The 17,635-nt window shown below is 40.3% G+C and overlaps 1 protein-coding gene across 1 annotated transcript in view; it reads left to right on the top strand.

Moving 5' to 3' along the window:
• Positions 1 to 17,635, top strand: part of LOC118691407 (transcription initiation factor TFIID subunit 4-like) — a 107,083-nt gene that overhangs the window by 18,449 nt on the left and 70,999 nt on the right. Inside the window, exons 3-8 of the mRNA XM_054516181.1 lie at positions 630 to 761; positions 1,517 to 1,750; positions 2,599 to 2,721; positions 4,412 to 4,501; positions 6,263 to 6,517; positions 15,694 to 15,799. Of these exons, the coding sequence (XP_054372156.1) occupies positions 630 to 761; positions 1,517 to 1,750; positions 2,599 to 2,721; positions 4,412 to 4,501; positions 6,263 to 6,517; positions 15,694 to 15,799 (940 nt within the window). The remainder of the gene's footprint in view (positions 1 to 629; positions 762 to 1,516; positions 1,751 to 2,598; positions 2,722 to 4,411; positions 4,502 to 6,262; positions 6,518 to 15,693; positions 15,800 to 17,635) is intronic.

Here is a 17,635-nt window from a genome sequence, read left to right on the forward strand (position 1 = left end):
ATTTCTAAATAAGATAAATTTTCTGAGCTATAGAATGTACTACTGACTGAAAGGCTGTAGGTCAGTCATTTTCCTTTGTCTGCTCTTCATATTGCAGTTGCTGTGTGGCCACAGAGTCTGTGTTCTATGACAAAGGCTCTCCCAGTGCTTAGATTTCATTTCTCTGCAAGTTAATTTCTATAAAATCCAATCTGAAATTATTTTAAGAAAATTTAGAAAGCAGAAAAATATTCTGTCCATATTAATTCCGTAAAGAAAAAGCACTACAGCAGGCCCATAAATACCAAGAGGACCAGTATGTGTTACTGGCAATGATAAACTCAAATATTGATGAATACTGACATGTAAATATTACAACTGAATTAATGCATCAATGTTTTTGCAGGTCACATTTGTTTTTTCTAATCTTTTCCATATAGCTGTATGAGTAATGGCTTTCAGGAGTACTGCAAAGCTGTCATTGAACACGAGAAAGCTGATTTTTCCAGTACTTGTGAATGTACATATAAAAACACACTACTAGGTTTGATTTTTTTTTTCTTAGTATTAATAATAATAATTATTAAAAAGCCTTGGAGATCAAGTTACTAAGGAGAAAAAAAGTAAAATAGTTCTTTTTCCTTTCTCAGCAGCCAACGTCCATGGGCACCTCCAGCGTCCGCCTGGGGCTCCCGGTGCAAGCCAAGGTGGTGCCATCGACAGCAGCGCCCGCCAGCGCCACAGCCACGCTGCCAGGAGGGGCTGTGCTGTCCCACACCACGGTCAGGGCCTGCTGGGGACACTGCCAGGGCTGGGGGCACTCTGCCTGTGCTGGGCACACACTGCCCGTGCTGCTGGGGGCACTGCTGGGGGCACTGCCCGTGCTGGGGACACTGCCAGGGCTGGGGGCAGTGCCTCTGCTGCTGGGGGCACACACTGCCCGTGCTGCTGGGGGCACACTCTGCCCGTGCTGCTGGGGGCACACACTGCCCGTGCTGCTGGGGGCACACTCTGCCCGTGCTGCTGGGGGCACACTCTGCCCGTGTTGGGGACACACTCTGCCCGTGCTGCTGGGGGCACTGCCCGTGCTGGGGACACTGCCAGGGCTGGGGGCACACACTGCCCGTGCTGCTGGGGGCACTGCTGGGGGCACACTCTGCCCGTGCTGCTGGGGACACACTGCCCGTGCTGCTGGGGGCACACTCTGCCCGTGCTGCTGGGGGCACACTCTGCCCGTGTTGGGGACACACTCTGCCCGTGCTGGGGCCACACTGCCTGCTGGGGCTCTGGGCATGAGGGGACATTCTGGGTGGATGCATGGAGGAGGTGTCCCTGGGAGGGTGGGCAGGCCCAGAGCAGCTGTGGTTGCCCTGGGATCCCTGGCAGTGCCCAAGGCCAGGTTGGGATGGGGCTTGGGGCAGCTTGGGGTAGTGGAACTGGATGAGCTTTAAGTTCCCTTCCAACCCAAACTATTCTATGATTTTCATATTTTTTTGAAAGTGAAAATTGACATGTTTATAATATAAACTATTACTAGGTATCAGTAGCTACGACGAGCGCTCCCAATCTGTTCAAGACGACGGTGGCAGGTGGAGCTCCATCCTCCCAGCAGCCTGCAGTGCTCAGCAGTGCCCAGAGCCAGGGCTCAGGGTCAGGGCAGCCCCCGGGGCAGCCGCGGCTGCCGCTGCCCCCTCCCACGGCAGCGCAGGTGCCGGCACAGCCCCTGGTCATCCCCAGCTCCCCTGTGCCCGGCACCACCGTGGTGTCACAGGCAAGTGGGGGAATGCTGGAAACTTTGTTTTCTTAGTGCTTTAGGAACTCCTGGGGTGTGTTTGGAAGCAGGAGGAGCTTTTCTTCAGGCAAGCATGTATCCCATGATGGGACAAATACTTGGCAAACAGGAACCCTTCCCTGGTTTCAGCCGCGTGGGATAGAAATGCTGAGAGGGAGGAAGAACACTTGTGGTCAGCTCTCCCCACCTGCCATGTCTGTGGCACTGGTGAAAGAGCAGCTCTGTTCCTGCAGCCAGAGCAGTCAGGCCTTCAGTCTGGACTATCCTCTTGCTGGGCCTCAGAACTGTGGTTACACTGAAATGTGATGTTTCTGTTTCTTGGAGCAATTACACCATATAAAAATAATGGCTTGTTTTACTACTAATGAAAAAAAAGATTAGATAGGATGATGTTTGAAGACTTATTTCTAATTTGATTTTACTGCTGTAGCTGTTTTGTACAAAAACATGCTGAATCAGTAATTTAACAAATTAAGATAGCTTGGGGAACGTTTGTACCTTGTCTGTTGGGCATCTCAAAGGGGAATTCATCTCCAGCAAATTGTTGTCTTACTTCTCATATTTAAAGTTATTTGTACCAAATCAGACTGTGAAATATAAAATATATTTCTTTCATTGATTTTTTGTTGTTATTTGTGAGGTATAATGTTCAGTTACCTAAAGAAAAGAAAATCTCAGGTAACGAGCAGTAATAGCAAAACATATTTCATATATGGCCTGAATTAGAAAAGTTTCATCATTTTCCTTATTTGTAGTGATCAGAGCACGCATTGATTGTGATGGAAAAATAGCATGAAGCTAATAGTTGTTTTCTTTGGTTTTTGCAGGAAATGCAAGAGAATGTGAAAAAATGTAAAAACTTTTTAGCTACCCTTATAAAACTTGCTTCTCATAATTCACCATCTCCTGAAACGTCCCGCAATGTGAAAGCTCTGGTTCAAGATTTGTTGGTAAATATTTGGTTACCATTTATTTTGTCAGCTTTCTATGAAACTTATTTATGGATGCTGAAAACTATTGCTTTGATCTTAACAGTTCTTTTGGCTGCAATGAAATGGGTTGGGTTTCATGAAAATGCAATATTCTGTATGCTATAGCTATTAAAAAATCTGTTAAAGGCAGACTTTCTTTTGGTTTTTGGAAGGGGAAATGCAGCAAAGTATTTAGTAGGCAGTTGTTGAAGCCACTCTTGTTTTGATGAGTAATACTTTGGTTTGAACTTGAGGATTCGTTATTCTAAATATGGGATCCCCCTAATCCCCCTAAAATCTGGGATTTTTCCTTGAGGATTCGTTTTTTTTCCTCCAAACCCTGTTCTTCTCAGAAACAAGAAGCTCTTAATTTTTTGAAGCACAGAAGAACTGTAGATACAATCCCTTCACAACATGGGTTAGAGTTGCTAGGACTGAAGGAGCAGTGTTTTCCTGAGCTGCTGATTTTCAGCTGTTCTACAGACAGGAGCCTGAGTGGCACAGGGGTTTCCAGAGGCAAAGCTGTGTTAGAGTGCTCTGGCCAGAAAAAGGCTGCACTGGCTGCAGGCTCCAGTGCAACAGTGAATTGTATAAATGAGCTGCAGACAGAGCTGGGAAACACTCAAGCTGCTTAAAAGAAATGTAATATAGTCTATGAAAAACTTGGATTTCAAAGTAGTTGCTATACATTTCTTTGAATTCATTGCCAGAGAAATCTGTGTATTTTAGACAAGCCTAAGGCCATTTTCAAGTGTGAGCTGTTCAACAATCATATTCAATGATTCCAGTGAAAACTTGTTTTAACTTTTACCAACTTGAAAAGACTAAATAAATAAAGGTAACTACTTACAGTATTTTAAACAAAGTACCAACACACGTCTATAGTAAATATATTTATTGAAACTTGTTTTGGTTTGGTTTTTCTCTTTTCTGTAGCAGTCGGGAAGGCTAATTAATTTTTTTTATTACAACCTGAACTTTTAACTAATGATACTTTAGAAATCTCATAAAATGCCACCCAAGTTAGAATTCTCTTGAATAAATAAATGTATTTATTCATATACTAAATAAATGTATTTGATATAAGTGTGTATTTTGTGAGCATACATACAAATTCATAGAGGAGAAAATTTTATATCTACTTATAAGCATACTTTTTATGTATGGCCATGCTTCAGATATATAGTAGTTTTATATATAGTTTACAGTTTTAGTCCATAGTTTTATATATATGGATTCTCCAAGGTAAATTGTACCATCAGAATTGGTTGACAAATACCATCAACGAAGGCTGACAAATTTCATATTTTTAAGGTTACATCAACAACCTGTTGTTGTTGTTTTCTTTTAATTTTAAAAAAAGAAATCACTATGTAAGTGTTAGCAAGAGAGTGAAGTCCCAAAAGAGACTTGAGTGTTTCTGGGGCCTTGTTTTGTCTGCAGTTGTGCTTCCCCAAGAGAATTCTCTGCATTTTGAGTGGCATGTTACATGTTTGAGTTAGTGCTTGGAGAAGGATCTTAGAGAGGAGTTCAGGGACTTCAGCTCTGAAAGTTTTTGGTGTGGCAGCCTCTTTAGCTAGAGAGATAAGTGTGTGTAGTAGTTGGGAAAGAGGCAACCAAACAACTGAACTGAGATGTTGATGCTTTTTTTTTTTTCTTCACCCTGAAGGATGCAAAGATTGATCCGGAAGAATTTACAGGCCGTCTTCAAACAGAACTCAAATCATCTCCTCAGCCATATCTTGTACCTTTCCTTAAGGTAATGTGAATATTGTTTGGATAAATTTATTTCAGAGCAAAATTTCATTACATGAACTCTTAGAATATCTTTTTTAAATAGTGTTATCTTCAGTGGCCCAGGACTACCCTTCCTTTACTTCTAAATGCTGCCCATTTCTGCCAAGATCTTCCTGGCTGGATGTTCTGTGCAGGCTGCACCTGGGTCAGGCCAGGCAGGGGCTGCTCCAACAGCCTGGGACAGTGCTGAGAAACAGGGAATTCCCACAGGAGGGAGACCTCGTGTGTTTGGGACCTTGGCTGAGTTTTGGAAAAATGGATTTGTCATCCAGGAGTTCACAGCTCGAGTAGCCCTGACCTAGAACGTTGCAGTAATCCTATTAAAAAATAAAAAGCAGTTACACCCTAGTTTGGAAACCATTCATTGGCTATTCTGTAGTGATCCTTTACTGTTAGAATAAATACACTTTTCTGTGGTAGTAGGTAGTTTTTTGTGAAGAAGAAAAAGATTCACATTTCAAAGAGTCCCAAGTTATATTTACAGAATGCTTCAAGTAATTTAATAAGTTGTTTCCATACTGTTTTCCTAATCTGTGTTTGGGTTGTTGATAACTTTCAATCCACATGTAACAATGATTTATATTATGAAGAACTAAACTGGATAAAGTGTTGTTTAGATGATTTTGCTTCTAATCTGGAAATAATCAACAGTAGAATTTCTGACATGATACCAAATAGATTTATTGTGGGGTCCTAAGTTAGTATATGTGGGGGTAAATTTAACTGTTAATTGGCTCTGTAAATTAGCTACAATAATTTCCATATGCAGGATTATATACAAACATGTTTTTAAAAAAAGCATGTTTAAAAAAAGGATGTTTACGTCCCAACAAAACTACAAATATGATTTTAGAAGTATTTTTGGTCTAGTTCAAAACTTCTGTGTTCAGGGCAGATTTTCTCTCTCTTCACTCCCTGCAACTTTGCTTCACAACTTCTGCTCCTGTGTTTTCAAGTTACCATTAACACTTGTTTGTGGCTTTTACTGCAGTCACTTCTAGCATCATGCTAAGAAGCAGGAACTTTCAAAGAAAGGACTTTCTTTGAAGTCCTTTCTGGGCAAGAGGCATTAAGTTTTTAAATCAATGTTAGAACTTTAGAAAGAGCTGTAGCTTGGGTTAAACACTGTTGCATTCTACAGCTGCCTGAGGGAGCACTTCAAAAGAAAACTTCTGCCACTTAAGAAGTAAAAAGTTTGTTCATGAAGGTACAGTACAGCATTTCAGAAGTCTGTTTTCCTTGAAATGGTATGAACCTGGGGCTTACAATAGTACACTTTTCTAATGCACTCACAATACATGACTTCAGAACTAATGATTGCATTATTAAACAGCTACTGCTGTAGGGCACTGAGAGGGAAATCATTTGGTTGTAGGTACTGGAGGTGTGTTAGGAGGAGTAAATTGGTGCAGCTTGCTGGGAATAGGGTTGTTCCATGGTTCTATCCATTTCTTGCCCTTCCAAAGACCTAAGCTCCAAGTTCTAGATAGTCTTGAGAAGAAGAGTGATTTTTCTGCTACAGTAAAATTAAGGGCATGTGAAAATCTGCAGGGTTGCTAAATCCAAACTGAAAGCTTATTAAAAACTGAACTTTCTCTTACAATAAATGTTCAATCTTAGTTCTGTTTGATGAACAGGCAGTTAATTATATTTCCAGCAAATTTCAAAATGCTTTTTGTCAATCTGCTAAGTTGATATTTCATAAACTTTCTTCTGTTTTTAGAAAAGTCTACCTGCACTGAGACAATCTTTACTGAACAGTCAGCATTTGGTTTTGCAAGGCCAGCCATCTCAGCAGTCACTCCAACAGAGCAAGCTCTCTGCAGTGATACCTCAGTCTGCCTCGGGAATCTCCTCTGTTGTCACCACACAGACAATAGGAATAAGGCAACCAAACAACATTTGCACAGTCTCTGTATCAAATACAGTGCAGCCTCCTCAGGTTAAGGTGGTACAGTCAAATCAGAGTTCTCAACTGGTAGGTACTGTAGTGTAAAAGAGGATTTCTTAATGAACTTACAGCAGTTTTCAGTGTCACTTTCATTGCAGCTTGTTTGGGAAAATTGTTTTTTGTTTGTATCATATTCTGTGATTTGTGGTAGTACCTCATTTTCTGTCATTTCACACGTATGCTCAACCATTATTTCAGCTAAGATTATTAACATAAATTGAAGGAAGTGCACTCTTGGTATTTTTGTCTGCATAGAGTGGTTGTTGTATGAGCACAGTGGAATTTGAGGAATTACACATGTAGAACAGAAAGCTTTTCCAAGATTTACAGGCAAGAGTATAATGTTGAGTATGTCATTAGGTATGCTGCTTTGCTTTAACATGAAAATGAACTCTCTCATTTTAAACTCTTCTGCACATAGTTACAAAATCTTGTAGAAGAAGAGCTGTGCTGTTCCAGGTGTTCTGTTTAGCAGTAATGCCATTCTCTGTTACTCACTGAGCTCTGTCTTTGTTGTGCACAGTGGAGTATGAAGTGCTTAGATTCATTAATTTAAAGGCACTATCAGTAAGGCAGCTGCACAGCCAGGCAGTCACTGAGAGTGTGGTGACTTTATCCTGCTGTTACACAGGATTCTGTGTGTGTGTTTGCACTTGGAATTAGAAGGTGTTTAGGATTTTTACAAGGTCTTGAGTTTATACAGGCAGCATTACTCTTTGTGAGAGTTTCCTTGTCTGTGGTGACTGTGCATGTGTGAGTAAAGTACTTCACTTAGATCTCAAAATCATAGAGAGAGGTTCCAGAACATGGATCAAGTTGGTAAAAATTTATATTATCGAGGTGGAGAAATGCAGCTGTGATAATGTAAAACCTTACAGTGATCTATCCTTGAGTTTATAGGCTCTGTTAAGCATATAAATAATTAGTGATGTGTGTGGAGAGAGAATATCTCTTTTGCATTAATTTAAAAGTAGCAGTGCACAGTCTGAAAATACCTGTGCTGTGTCTTGAGCCTTGCAAACACTTTGTAGTGGTTAATTTATTAACTTTAAAATAAAATTAATATAATTTAATAATCCTTTAGTGAGCATAGTCTTAATGTGGAAGAACATCTTGAGTGGTAAGATTTGTGACTCTGGCACTTGTAATACACACAAGGCAGTTGGGTGTTTTTCACCTTAGCTTGACTGCTTCAATGCAGCTCCAGCCACTTGCATTCTTTCTTTTTCTCAGATGGCTTCTCCCCACCCTGTCTGGATTGTTGTATTAATTAGAAAAGTGTTCCTCACACTTTTTGTGACATCTTTGTGATTTGTCTGTGTTTCATGACTGAGTGGACAATAGCTTTGGCTCTTCTAGGCAGAAGAGTAGCACCTGGTCAGAATTACACGTGGAAAAATCCCTCCCTTTCCTAAGTTAAGCAAATTTGTGCCTGCAGATGACAGATTGCTTAGAGGTAGAAGTGTCCATGGCCAGTAAGTCTGGCATTGTCTCGTGCCACAATCTGCTGCCATGTAACATGGCTTCTGCAGTGCTCTGCAGCCCACCTCAAGTGCTCCTGTGCCCACTGGGCAGGTTTCACCCCACCTTTTGAGAAACATTGATGCAGGACAAAAATGGGTAAGACCACAGGAATTCTTACTCCTATGATTATAGTTCTGCTGGAGTATTTTCTGCTTGGGATAAAGCCAGATTTCTGGGAGAGGCTGTCTCATGTCAATGGATACTCTAAGCAAGCAGTTGAGATGTTGTGAGTAGAGCTGAAGAGCTTTTCTGACATGCCTGGGTAATAGGAGGAGCTGGAAGCTGCTCCAGTAACATTGTGGAGATTGATGTGATGGCCAAGAGAAGTTGGTTTTCTGTCTGTAAGGAGGTCACAGGTGTAGGGCTGAATTTTCATTTACTGGATACTTGAAATGACCACTACATTTTCAAAAGGTCACCAACTGCACAAAGCAAAGCTGTGGTTAAAACTATTTCTTTTCTGGAAAAGATATAATATATAAAAATATATATAATAGGGAGAAGACATTAAGAATCATAATTTATTTGCTTTAGTGTGAAACTGTCTTTTCATATTTCCTTTAAATTTATCAGTCTTTAGTTAATAGAATCAAGCAGTACTTAACCAGGCACTTAATGACCCTCAGAGTAGCCCTATGCAGACAAAAGCAGCATCAGACATCAAGAGTTACTGCATCAGAAAACCTTAGCACAGCACCCATCAGCTCAGATGCCAAGCAGGCAGCACAGCAGCAGCTCCATATCAGGCCAGTAATTGCTGATAAGTATTGATTTGCTTTGTAGTGCCACTGTCCCAGTTCTCAGAGCTCCCTGAATCAGAGCACAGGCCTGCTGGCCATCTTGCCTTGGACTTGTCCAGCAGAGGAAGATTGCAGCTGCCTTGCCTGGGGGCAGCCAGCCCTGATGGAAGAACTGGCTGAGCTCCAGCTTTTCCAGGCCTGAAGCTCATTGGAGAGGGTTCCAGCTGGCTCTGCAAACTGTCCAGCTGCAGAAGGGCAAGCTTGGTTTCGACTATGGATCTTTTCATACCAGCCAGTTTAGTTTTCCTTAAAACATGAGGGGCTGTTAGCTGTTCCTTCCTTTGTCTTTGCTGTTTCTCAAAGGTGCCAGCTGTGGGAATGCTTTCTCCAGTTGCACTGAGGTACCTTCAGTGTGGAAATCCTGTGTGCACTGTCAGCATGCAGCAGGGCTTGCACAAAGGCTTTGAAATGTACAGTGCTAACAGAGATGAAACAGAGATGTTTAATCTGTTTTGTAGAGTACTGGAATCGTCCTCCCAACTATGAAGAACAATGTTTTATAAAGCTAGATAGTGCTACTTCTACGTAAAGAAAAGGGGAATAATCTTAGCTAATATTTTATTGATGAGACACTTATGAGATAAGCCAGCAGTAATTTTTTTAATTGTTCTAAGTGCAATGTTCAAAGTTTGTCTAAATTGCCATTCTTGGAGTCCATGTGCTCTGTGTTGCCTGGTGTGTGCAGACATTGCCTGTCTTGTTTTGAGTGTTGCAGCAGTAAAATCTGTAAATTTTGAAATTGAGTGAGAGAGATGTTCTTTATTACACATGTGGAGGTTACAAGTGCATTGATGGGTAGTGGAGGTGGATTAGCACTTCATGTATTATGTTGGCACTGCCTCATCATAAGGAGAAAGCACTCCTGGAAGTTAAAGCCAAATATTAAACTTGAGTGATAAAAACACCCAGTAAGAAGTGATCCATCTTAATTAAAACAAATTTAATTATATATAAAGCTGTATAAAGATTCATGCAGGTCAAGGATTAGGAGGGATGTTTGGAACTACATCTGCCCCATTTCTGCTGCACTGGTAGGGCACAGTGTCCCTGGCAGGCTCTGCCATATTCTAAGTTACAGGAGAGCAGGATTTGCTCAGACATTTCCTGACACTTTCCCTGCACTCTCCCAGTGGTTGGGGTCTCTCAGAGTTGAGATAGAGTAATGGAATTTGGAAACAAGATACAGCAGCAGAATAAGAATTATGTTATATGGGGATGTTCCACTTGGCTTTTTAATTCTCCACTGAAGCTTTTCTGGCATCATTTTTCTGTTCATGAATGACTGTAATTTGTACACATTTTAGTGAAATTTTAGGATATTGTTTTCTTTTTGTCTTGTCTGCAAGGCAGCTTAGAAATGGAAGAGTAATAGATGGCTGTTTGGATAAAAGGAATATTTTCCATTAATTGACTAATAAAGGTTTAGCCATTGATGTGGAATTTGGTGTGCAGTAAAATATAAATAAAAATGGCTGTTGAGCAGTAAATATCTGGGATCCATTAACAGGAACAAAGCCTGTACTTGACAAATTGTATGCCCATTTGAAACACAGCCTAGTGCTTTTCTGAGTTGTTATCATGGACTTTATTTTCAGAATTTTGTGGGCTGTACATTAATATAAGGAGAATATTCACACTGATTGTTGTTTGGAAACTAATAACAAAAGGCCAGGCTTGAAAGCAAAGATTAAAAGAAAAGCTTAAGAGAATTGACCACACAGAATTTGTTCAGACACTGATTGTAGGGGAGAATAAAAGGGAAAATTCCTTATTTGGAACAGACCAAGATGGTAAAAATATGAATAACAGGACATAATTAAATGAAGTAGGATTTAGGTAGGATACAAGGCAAAATATCCTTAAAGTAAGAGAGGATATTAGATGGTAGATCAGGCTCCTGAAGACAGTGATGAAAAAGCCATAATTGAGCACACTCAGAAGTGACCATTTGACCATTGTAGGAAGAATTGTGTAATAAATTGAGGAGCAGGGGGAACAAGTGATGTCATGGCTTCTGTTTCATTGTTCTTCATTTCTTGGTTGAGAGCCTATACTCAATGGAATAGTGTTGTTGTCATATTAACATTAAAATAGTCAATTTTTTTTTTTGTTTGGGAGGAAGAAATAATTGCTTATGTAGATTTTGAGGCACAATTCAGAAACTGTAGCTGCTACTGCAGCATGATAAGCAATGGTAAATATGAATTCTAGGCCCATAAGAGCATGAACATTGTAAGTTAATGCTGCCAGATTACATGATAGCTGAGGTTTGATATGACATTTATCTTCAGGAGTGAGTAGACTGATAAATCACAAGTGGCATAGCCACAAGTGAGTTAGCAAGTGTTTACTCATGAGTGAAGATAAATGTCATATCAGACCACAGCCATTCTGAGTTTTATGTGTTTATGCATGTCTTGTTTCTTCCTTCTACATTATTTTTTTCACTTAATTGAGAGGAAAAAAAAGCTTGGTAAAGGATATATTTTTCAAATCCATTTTTGTTTTTCATTCTTTGCAGAAGCTCTTGTTTACTGTGTTTTTGTCTTTATTGCAGTACTTGATAGGTTTAAGCTTTTGGTTCAGATCCTTTTGCTGCTAAGGGTGATTCCTGTGAATTGAGCCAGGCTGGTTTTGCAGCCCTTGTCAAGTAAAGGTTGGAACCTTGTGCATCTGCACTGGTCCAGGAGATTTGCAGAATCCTTGTCCTCAGAAACTTCAGCAATGAATTCTGATCTTACTGTCCTAAAGGAATTTTCCTTTCAATGCTTTGTAGGTAGTGGCTCTCATGTAATTGTGTCTCTCTTGTGCAGGCATGAGAAAGACTGATAACTTCTGTTTTCTTTCTCTTTCTGTACAGTTGATGTGCTTTGGCTGGATTCTTTCTCAGTCTGTATTTGTTGGTTTTGCTGTTGATTATTGCTCTGTGTTCATGGCTATCATTTGTTCTCTGTCCTGCAGTAACTTACACTGTAGAAGATGTCATGGAATGATCATCACCTTTTGGCTTGAGATTAGGGGCAGAGAGAACCCTTACTTTATTCTCATAGAGTTACCAAATCTGCACTTTTTAAAGAAAACCCTTAGGGAAAAAAAAACATTATTTCAGCTGTCACCTCTTTGCTATTCTGGTTATCAGTAATGGGATTGTTGTAAATTCCTTTTTTTGTCTTTCTGAGCCTGCTACCTTATGGAAGCAGCTTTGTACAAACATCCCTTTTTTCACCTGGGAAAATCCAGTCAACTTTAGCAAAGGGCAGAGTGGTGTCTGCAGTGTTTGGGAGGTGAGAGGAAGAACTGGTCTGGCACAGCAGACAAATGGTGAATCAAAGTGAGTGTGGTGAGTGGAGAGAGGTGACAAGGGGAGAAGAGCAAAGATGAAATCAAAAGAGAGGGAGAATACTTTTTGTTGTGAGAAATGTACACCTTACTTTGCAAAAAAATGTTCTTTTATAGAAGAAAAATGTAGGTAACTGTTGACACATTGGACTTGGAAGAGAATGCCATGGCTTTGCTGCTTTAGTGTGTTCCTTGAAGGGCTCCAAAGTGCAGCAGCCTAGGACATGATTCTTCAATTCTGACAGATAAATTGAAGAGGAATAACTAGTATATGACAGTACTTGCTGTCTCAACACTGTCTTGATCATAATTTTACCATTTTCCTAATTCTGTCAAATCTAGGCAATGACTAAATCACATTCTTTTCTATTTTCTGTGCCTTTGCTTTCTGTTGTTGTGCTTGCTGTCTTCAGAGGTGTACATAATGAAAATGCTTCCCTTTTTAGGGGAGCTGGAATGATGAACAGTTCCTGTGTGCTCTGAAGACATTCTGCATTCTGTCTCTTTAGCTTTGTGACTCAGCACTTGAATAGATTCAGTGATGGTGTGTTTATGGGCACAGTGGGAAAGGTGTGAAAGGACTCCTGGAGGTGTCTTGTGCAGCCTCCTGCTGACACATTGGGATGTCTCCCGTGTGGCCAGTCGTGTTTTGAGTGTCCTCAAGAAGAAATTGCACAGCCCTCTTGGGGCAGCCTGTTCACAGCTTGCCCACCCTCATGGTAATTGTTCTTTTCTTCTATTATATTGGAATCTCCTCTATTCCAGCTTGTGTCTTTAGTGCTACATCCTTCTGCTCTGCACATCTGGGGGAGTCTGACTCTGTCCTCTCCTCACCTTCCCAAAGGTGGTTCCAGCAGCACTGAGATATTTCCTGAAGGCAGGAATAATGTCCCTGCTAACCTCAGTGTCCCCAAACTCTGTGTCTGCTCTCTCAGTCTGGGTCAGTGCTTGTCAGCTGATCTGTGGCATTCAGCTGTGGTTCAGAATGTGGAGAGATAACCTGGCCTGGGGTACACTTGTTGTGCATGGTTTTCATCTGTGAGGAATATGAAATAATTTAAGTTCATCATCTCCCAGACCAGCTTGCTGGTACACTTGTTCATTGTCTACAACTGTGAGGTCAAGCTAAGGACTTAATAGTAATGTTTATGATCTTGGGAAAACAGGCAAGAAGATTAGAACAGTTTGAATTATCTTAATTGGTGAATGTGGCTTAGATAGTTACAATTTTTAATGCAGGATCCTCTGATTCATTGACTTTTACTATGTCCCTAGTTTGCCAGCAAAGAAGTTACACACTCTGCTTTACAATTAGCAAATTGCTAATTTTAATTCCTTAATGACCTCCAGATCTGGAGATTGCATGTTTCTTAAAACTCCAGTACAGAAACTGGAATTTAGTGTCAGATGCTGCTCTGAGCTCTGGTGCAGTTGTTCTTTTGAGAGAGTATGTGCCTGTTGCTGGTTGGTTTCTTTATGGAGTTTAAGATGATGATTTTTGGTCTCTGCCCCTTGGAAAAGTTTGTTTCTCAATACTTGTCTAGATTTTCAGTGTTTCTACATACATTGAAGTCCTAGTACAGTACTTGCCAAAAAACAGTTTCTGGAATGTATTGGGTAGTAAAGAAAACTTTGCCATTTATGTAATTTTAAATGGTTAAATATTGTCCTGTCTTTAATGGTGTTAGTGGCTCATTTTGTAGGGTACTCACATGAAAATATTAATTGAGGGAAAAAGAACTTGGTTCTGAACTGTAGAAGTTGCCTCACAGAGAGAGAAAAAAAATGCAATTGCAGAAGATTTCTGTAATGCCAGATAGTAAATTCTGTCCAGGGGTCCCACACATCTCCTTTATGCCCTGGCTTCTGGTCCATTAAGGTACAGCAGCTTTTCTTCACTGTTCTCTGCAAACTGATCCAATAAATTATTGAAAAAGTGGCATCATTCTCCTTTTTCATACCAACGTATGTTTTCGTAACATGGACTATTCTGTCTTTTTACCAAACCCACATTGTTCATGTTTCCTGTGCATCAAATTTAATTTAGTGCAGTTTGATTCAACTTTTTTCTGTTATTTTCACTGATCAACTCTATTTCTTTCCTGTTTTTAAGCATGGTAGCTGCTTTATTCTTTCCCCTCTGAATGTGACTATTCACTCTCTGTCTTGACCAAGTAAATTTGTATCTATTAGCTCCATTTCTGTGCTTAGTACAAATGCTCCATTTTCCTTCAGTGTCCATAGTTGAAGCTGAATCCTTAATCTTTTTTCCCTTTTCTCTTTCTGCAGGGTGGTTATTGCTAATACTTCTACATCCACAGGTTTATTATAACTTTTCTCTGTATTTTAGGACGTACAAAATGCAATTTAGTAACTTCAGAATGGCCCAATTTGTTTTTTCTCCAGAATTCATCAGAGATCCCTCATTACTCTTGTCTTGTTTTAGTTTTCACCTGTCTCCCTTGCAGTTTTGGAGCCCTGGTTGCAATTCCCCATTGCTCATCCTGCTGTCCCATTTGCAGATGTTTGTGCTTTCCTTTTCTCCAGAGGTTGCTGTGCAGTCACAGCTTTGGCCATTTGCTGTCCAGCTGAGTGCAGTGATTTAGGAACTCCCTGTGGGAGTGGTGCTGCCTCCCAGGGAGGGGGAGGAACTCAGTTGTGGCTGTGAGCAGCACCAGAGTTGTGGTTGGAATCTTCCTCAAATAGCTGTTTGCCAGTGGTTTATTTTCAGAGTTTATTTATGGGGATTTTTACAGCTCTGCAGCATCCACACATCTTTCTGAATCTTCTGTTCATTACATCTGTGCCCTGATCATATGAATGTTGATTTTTTTTTTTTTTCAACTTTTTTTTTTTGTTGAACGTTTTGCTGTTGATTAAACATGACCCTTGCACGTGTTTTCTTTTTGATTTGATTTGTTTATGGGTCAAATTTTACATTTCTAACCCAGGCTGAGTTTTTAAGGAAGAACTTCAGAACCTGAATTAGTAGTAAGTGAAACCTTGAGAATATCAAATTAGCATTTAAAAGATTTGTAGTATATGATCACCACAAAACTTGGTTTGCTTTCTTGTGTGTATCTGACTTTGGAACCCATAATATTTTAGAATTTATTCTTAGTATGTTTTCTTTAGAAAGTGTAGATATTTAGTGCAAGGCCTAATGTTTGTAGGTGGATACCACTACAATGATTGCAGCATTTTCTTCTACAAAACTGCTTTTCCTCTAGTAAAATGTCTAAAGACAAAAGTCTGAATTTTCATATTAACCTTACGAGTTTGAAATATATTTTTAGTGAAGGTTGTGAGGTATGACATCTGTGTCGTATATTATTGAATTTATTTAAAGCATAATGGCAATCTAGGTATATACACACACACACAACCACATGCTTTACATGAATATGACTTTTGTCACCAGCTGCTTGTGCTTGTAGAGGTCCACGTGCTTATCTTGGTGCTGACAGCTATCAGTGTATTTACCTTGTGTGTGTTTGTGTATAAGGAGTATAATACAAGTATACTTTTCTTTAATAATAGCAGATTATCCAGTCAACATCTGCTCAAACTGTGAAACGAACCCCTGCTTGCCAGACTACCCAGATTAGGATGCCAGTGGTAATAACTCAGACCATTAGACCACAAGGTATGGGTTTCAATGTTTTAGTGAGATTGTTACCTTTGTATGAATTTTGTTGTAATTACAAACGACTAGCATGGAAAAATGTACAGTGTTGACATTGGCAACATTGGTGACATTTATTTTTACTTTAAGCTGGCTGAAAAGTGCATGTTTTCATATGCAGTTTCAAGGTGTTTTGGACCAACACAGTGAAATGTTTCAAAACAACCCTAGGACTAAACTCTCCTATGTTTAGCTCCTCACTTAGCAGTTTTTCATTGAAAGTTCTAAACCAGGTCAGGAACTTGGCTCTCACAGTCTTAAACTGTAACTACGGGCCAAGAAAAAGATTCTTTATTTTCCTGAAGCCTCATGGATACCTCACTTTAATCATTCTACTTCTAATTCATACTCCTGAAGCAGAACATGGTTATTCCCATCTCTGCAGCTACAGAGGTCAAGGTGGGAGCCCTAGAGAAACTTGTCAAGCCTCAGGTTGGTTTTCTTTGACTCCTGTCAGTGTGTTTAATTTTTGGTGAGGTCAGAGACTGCTGCTGCAGCCTGACATGCCATGATGAGCCACAGCATGGGTTTGTGCACACCTTCCTCAGCTGGCTGTGCACAGGTGGGTTCATGTCTGGCTGATCGTTCCCACTTTCTAAGAGGATTCTTGAAGCCTCCTTGCTTCCTAATAAATACCCCATTTGTTCCTTTCTGCCACTGAATCTCTTAGGCTTGGGTTTTATTTTTCCTGAATATGTGTGAGAGTATCTTACTGGATGTGGGCATTTACAGATTGAGGGTTTGTAATGGAATACAGAGCTTGTCATCTTCAGGTCCTGAATCAGGACTCAAACCAGTTCAAATGCACATAAAAGCTATTGCTGCCTACTTGACTTCATTGCTTCGTTGTTTCTATTCTCCTTGGGAAAAAAAGCATCAGAAATGTTTAACAGCACTTGATGTTTTACTTGCTCTGCTCTCCTAGGGGAATCCGAAGGTTGAATGGACACAAAGACCAAGCTGTCACTATAACCCTGTAGGCAGTTAGGAAGGGATACAGTTACTCACCATAAAGTGTGTTTGTTTGATAGCACTGATACTCATGTCCTGAGTTTATAACATGTCCATGCATCTTACAGCATGAGCTTTCACTTCTGACTAATGTGTTTGAGAGTGAAGGCAGATTTCATTTCTTTGCTTGTTCAGTCTCCAAGTTGTGAATGTCAACAGTGTACTGAAAATTTCACTGCATGATACTGGCATCTGTCTTTTAAACAGTAGGTTCAAAATATGAGTTTATTCTTGATAGCCCTTGATCAGCCACTGCAATGCAACTTAACTGGCAGTTTGTCTTATGGCAGATGGTTTTATAAAAGCCAATTTATGCAAGGTCCTACTTTCTGGTGAGCTTATTCAAACTTACAGGTTTGGTGAAGCCCTCCAGTATATGGTTTTATTTACACAGACAAAGCAAACAAGAATAGGCATTTAGAAAACATCCCAGTATAAAACCACTCATCCTGCAGCCCAGGGAGCAGGCTGCCTGTGTGCTGGCAGCACTGCCAAGGGTGCATCATTGTGATGTATTGTTGAAACCTTTTCCTGTAAACACCAGTGTAATGATATTTTATACTGACCCAGGGATGCCTGCAGAAGGAGCTAATATACTGGAATAGGGCATCATCTCAATAAAAATCCTGGTAGCATAATTTTGTGGAGTGTGGCTTGTTAAGGGTTCTTACCTCAGAACTGGGCTGACCTCCACACAGTGCTGCATTTTCCTCCTTGACAGGAGTGAATCTCCAAGTGTAGTGTATCTTCAGTACATCCATGTGAATGGCCTGTAATGCTTCTTAA

Source organism: Molothrus ater, chromosome 12, assembly GCF_012460135.2.
Source record: "Molothrus ater isolate BHLD 08-10-18 breed brown headed cowbird chromosome 12, BPBGC_Mater_1.1, whole genome shotgun sequence".
Taxonomy (NCBI): Eukaryota; Metazoa; Chordata; class Aves; order Passeriformes; family Icteridae; genus Molothrus; species Molothrus ater.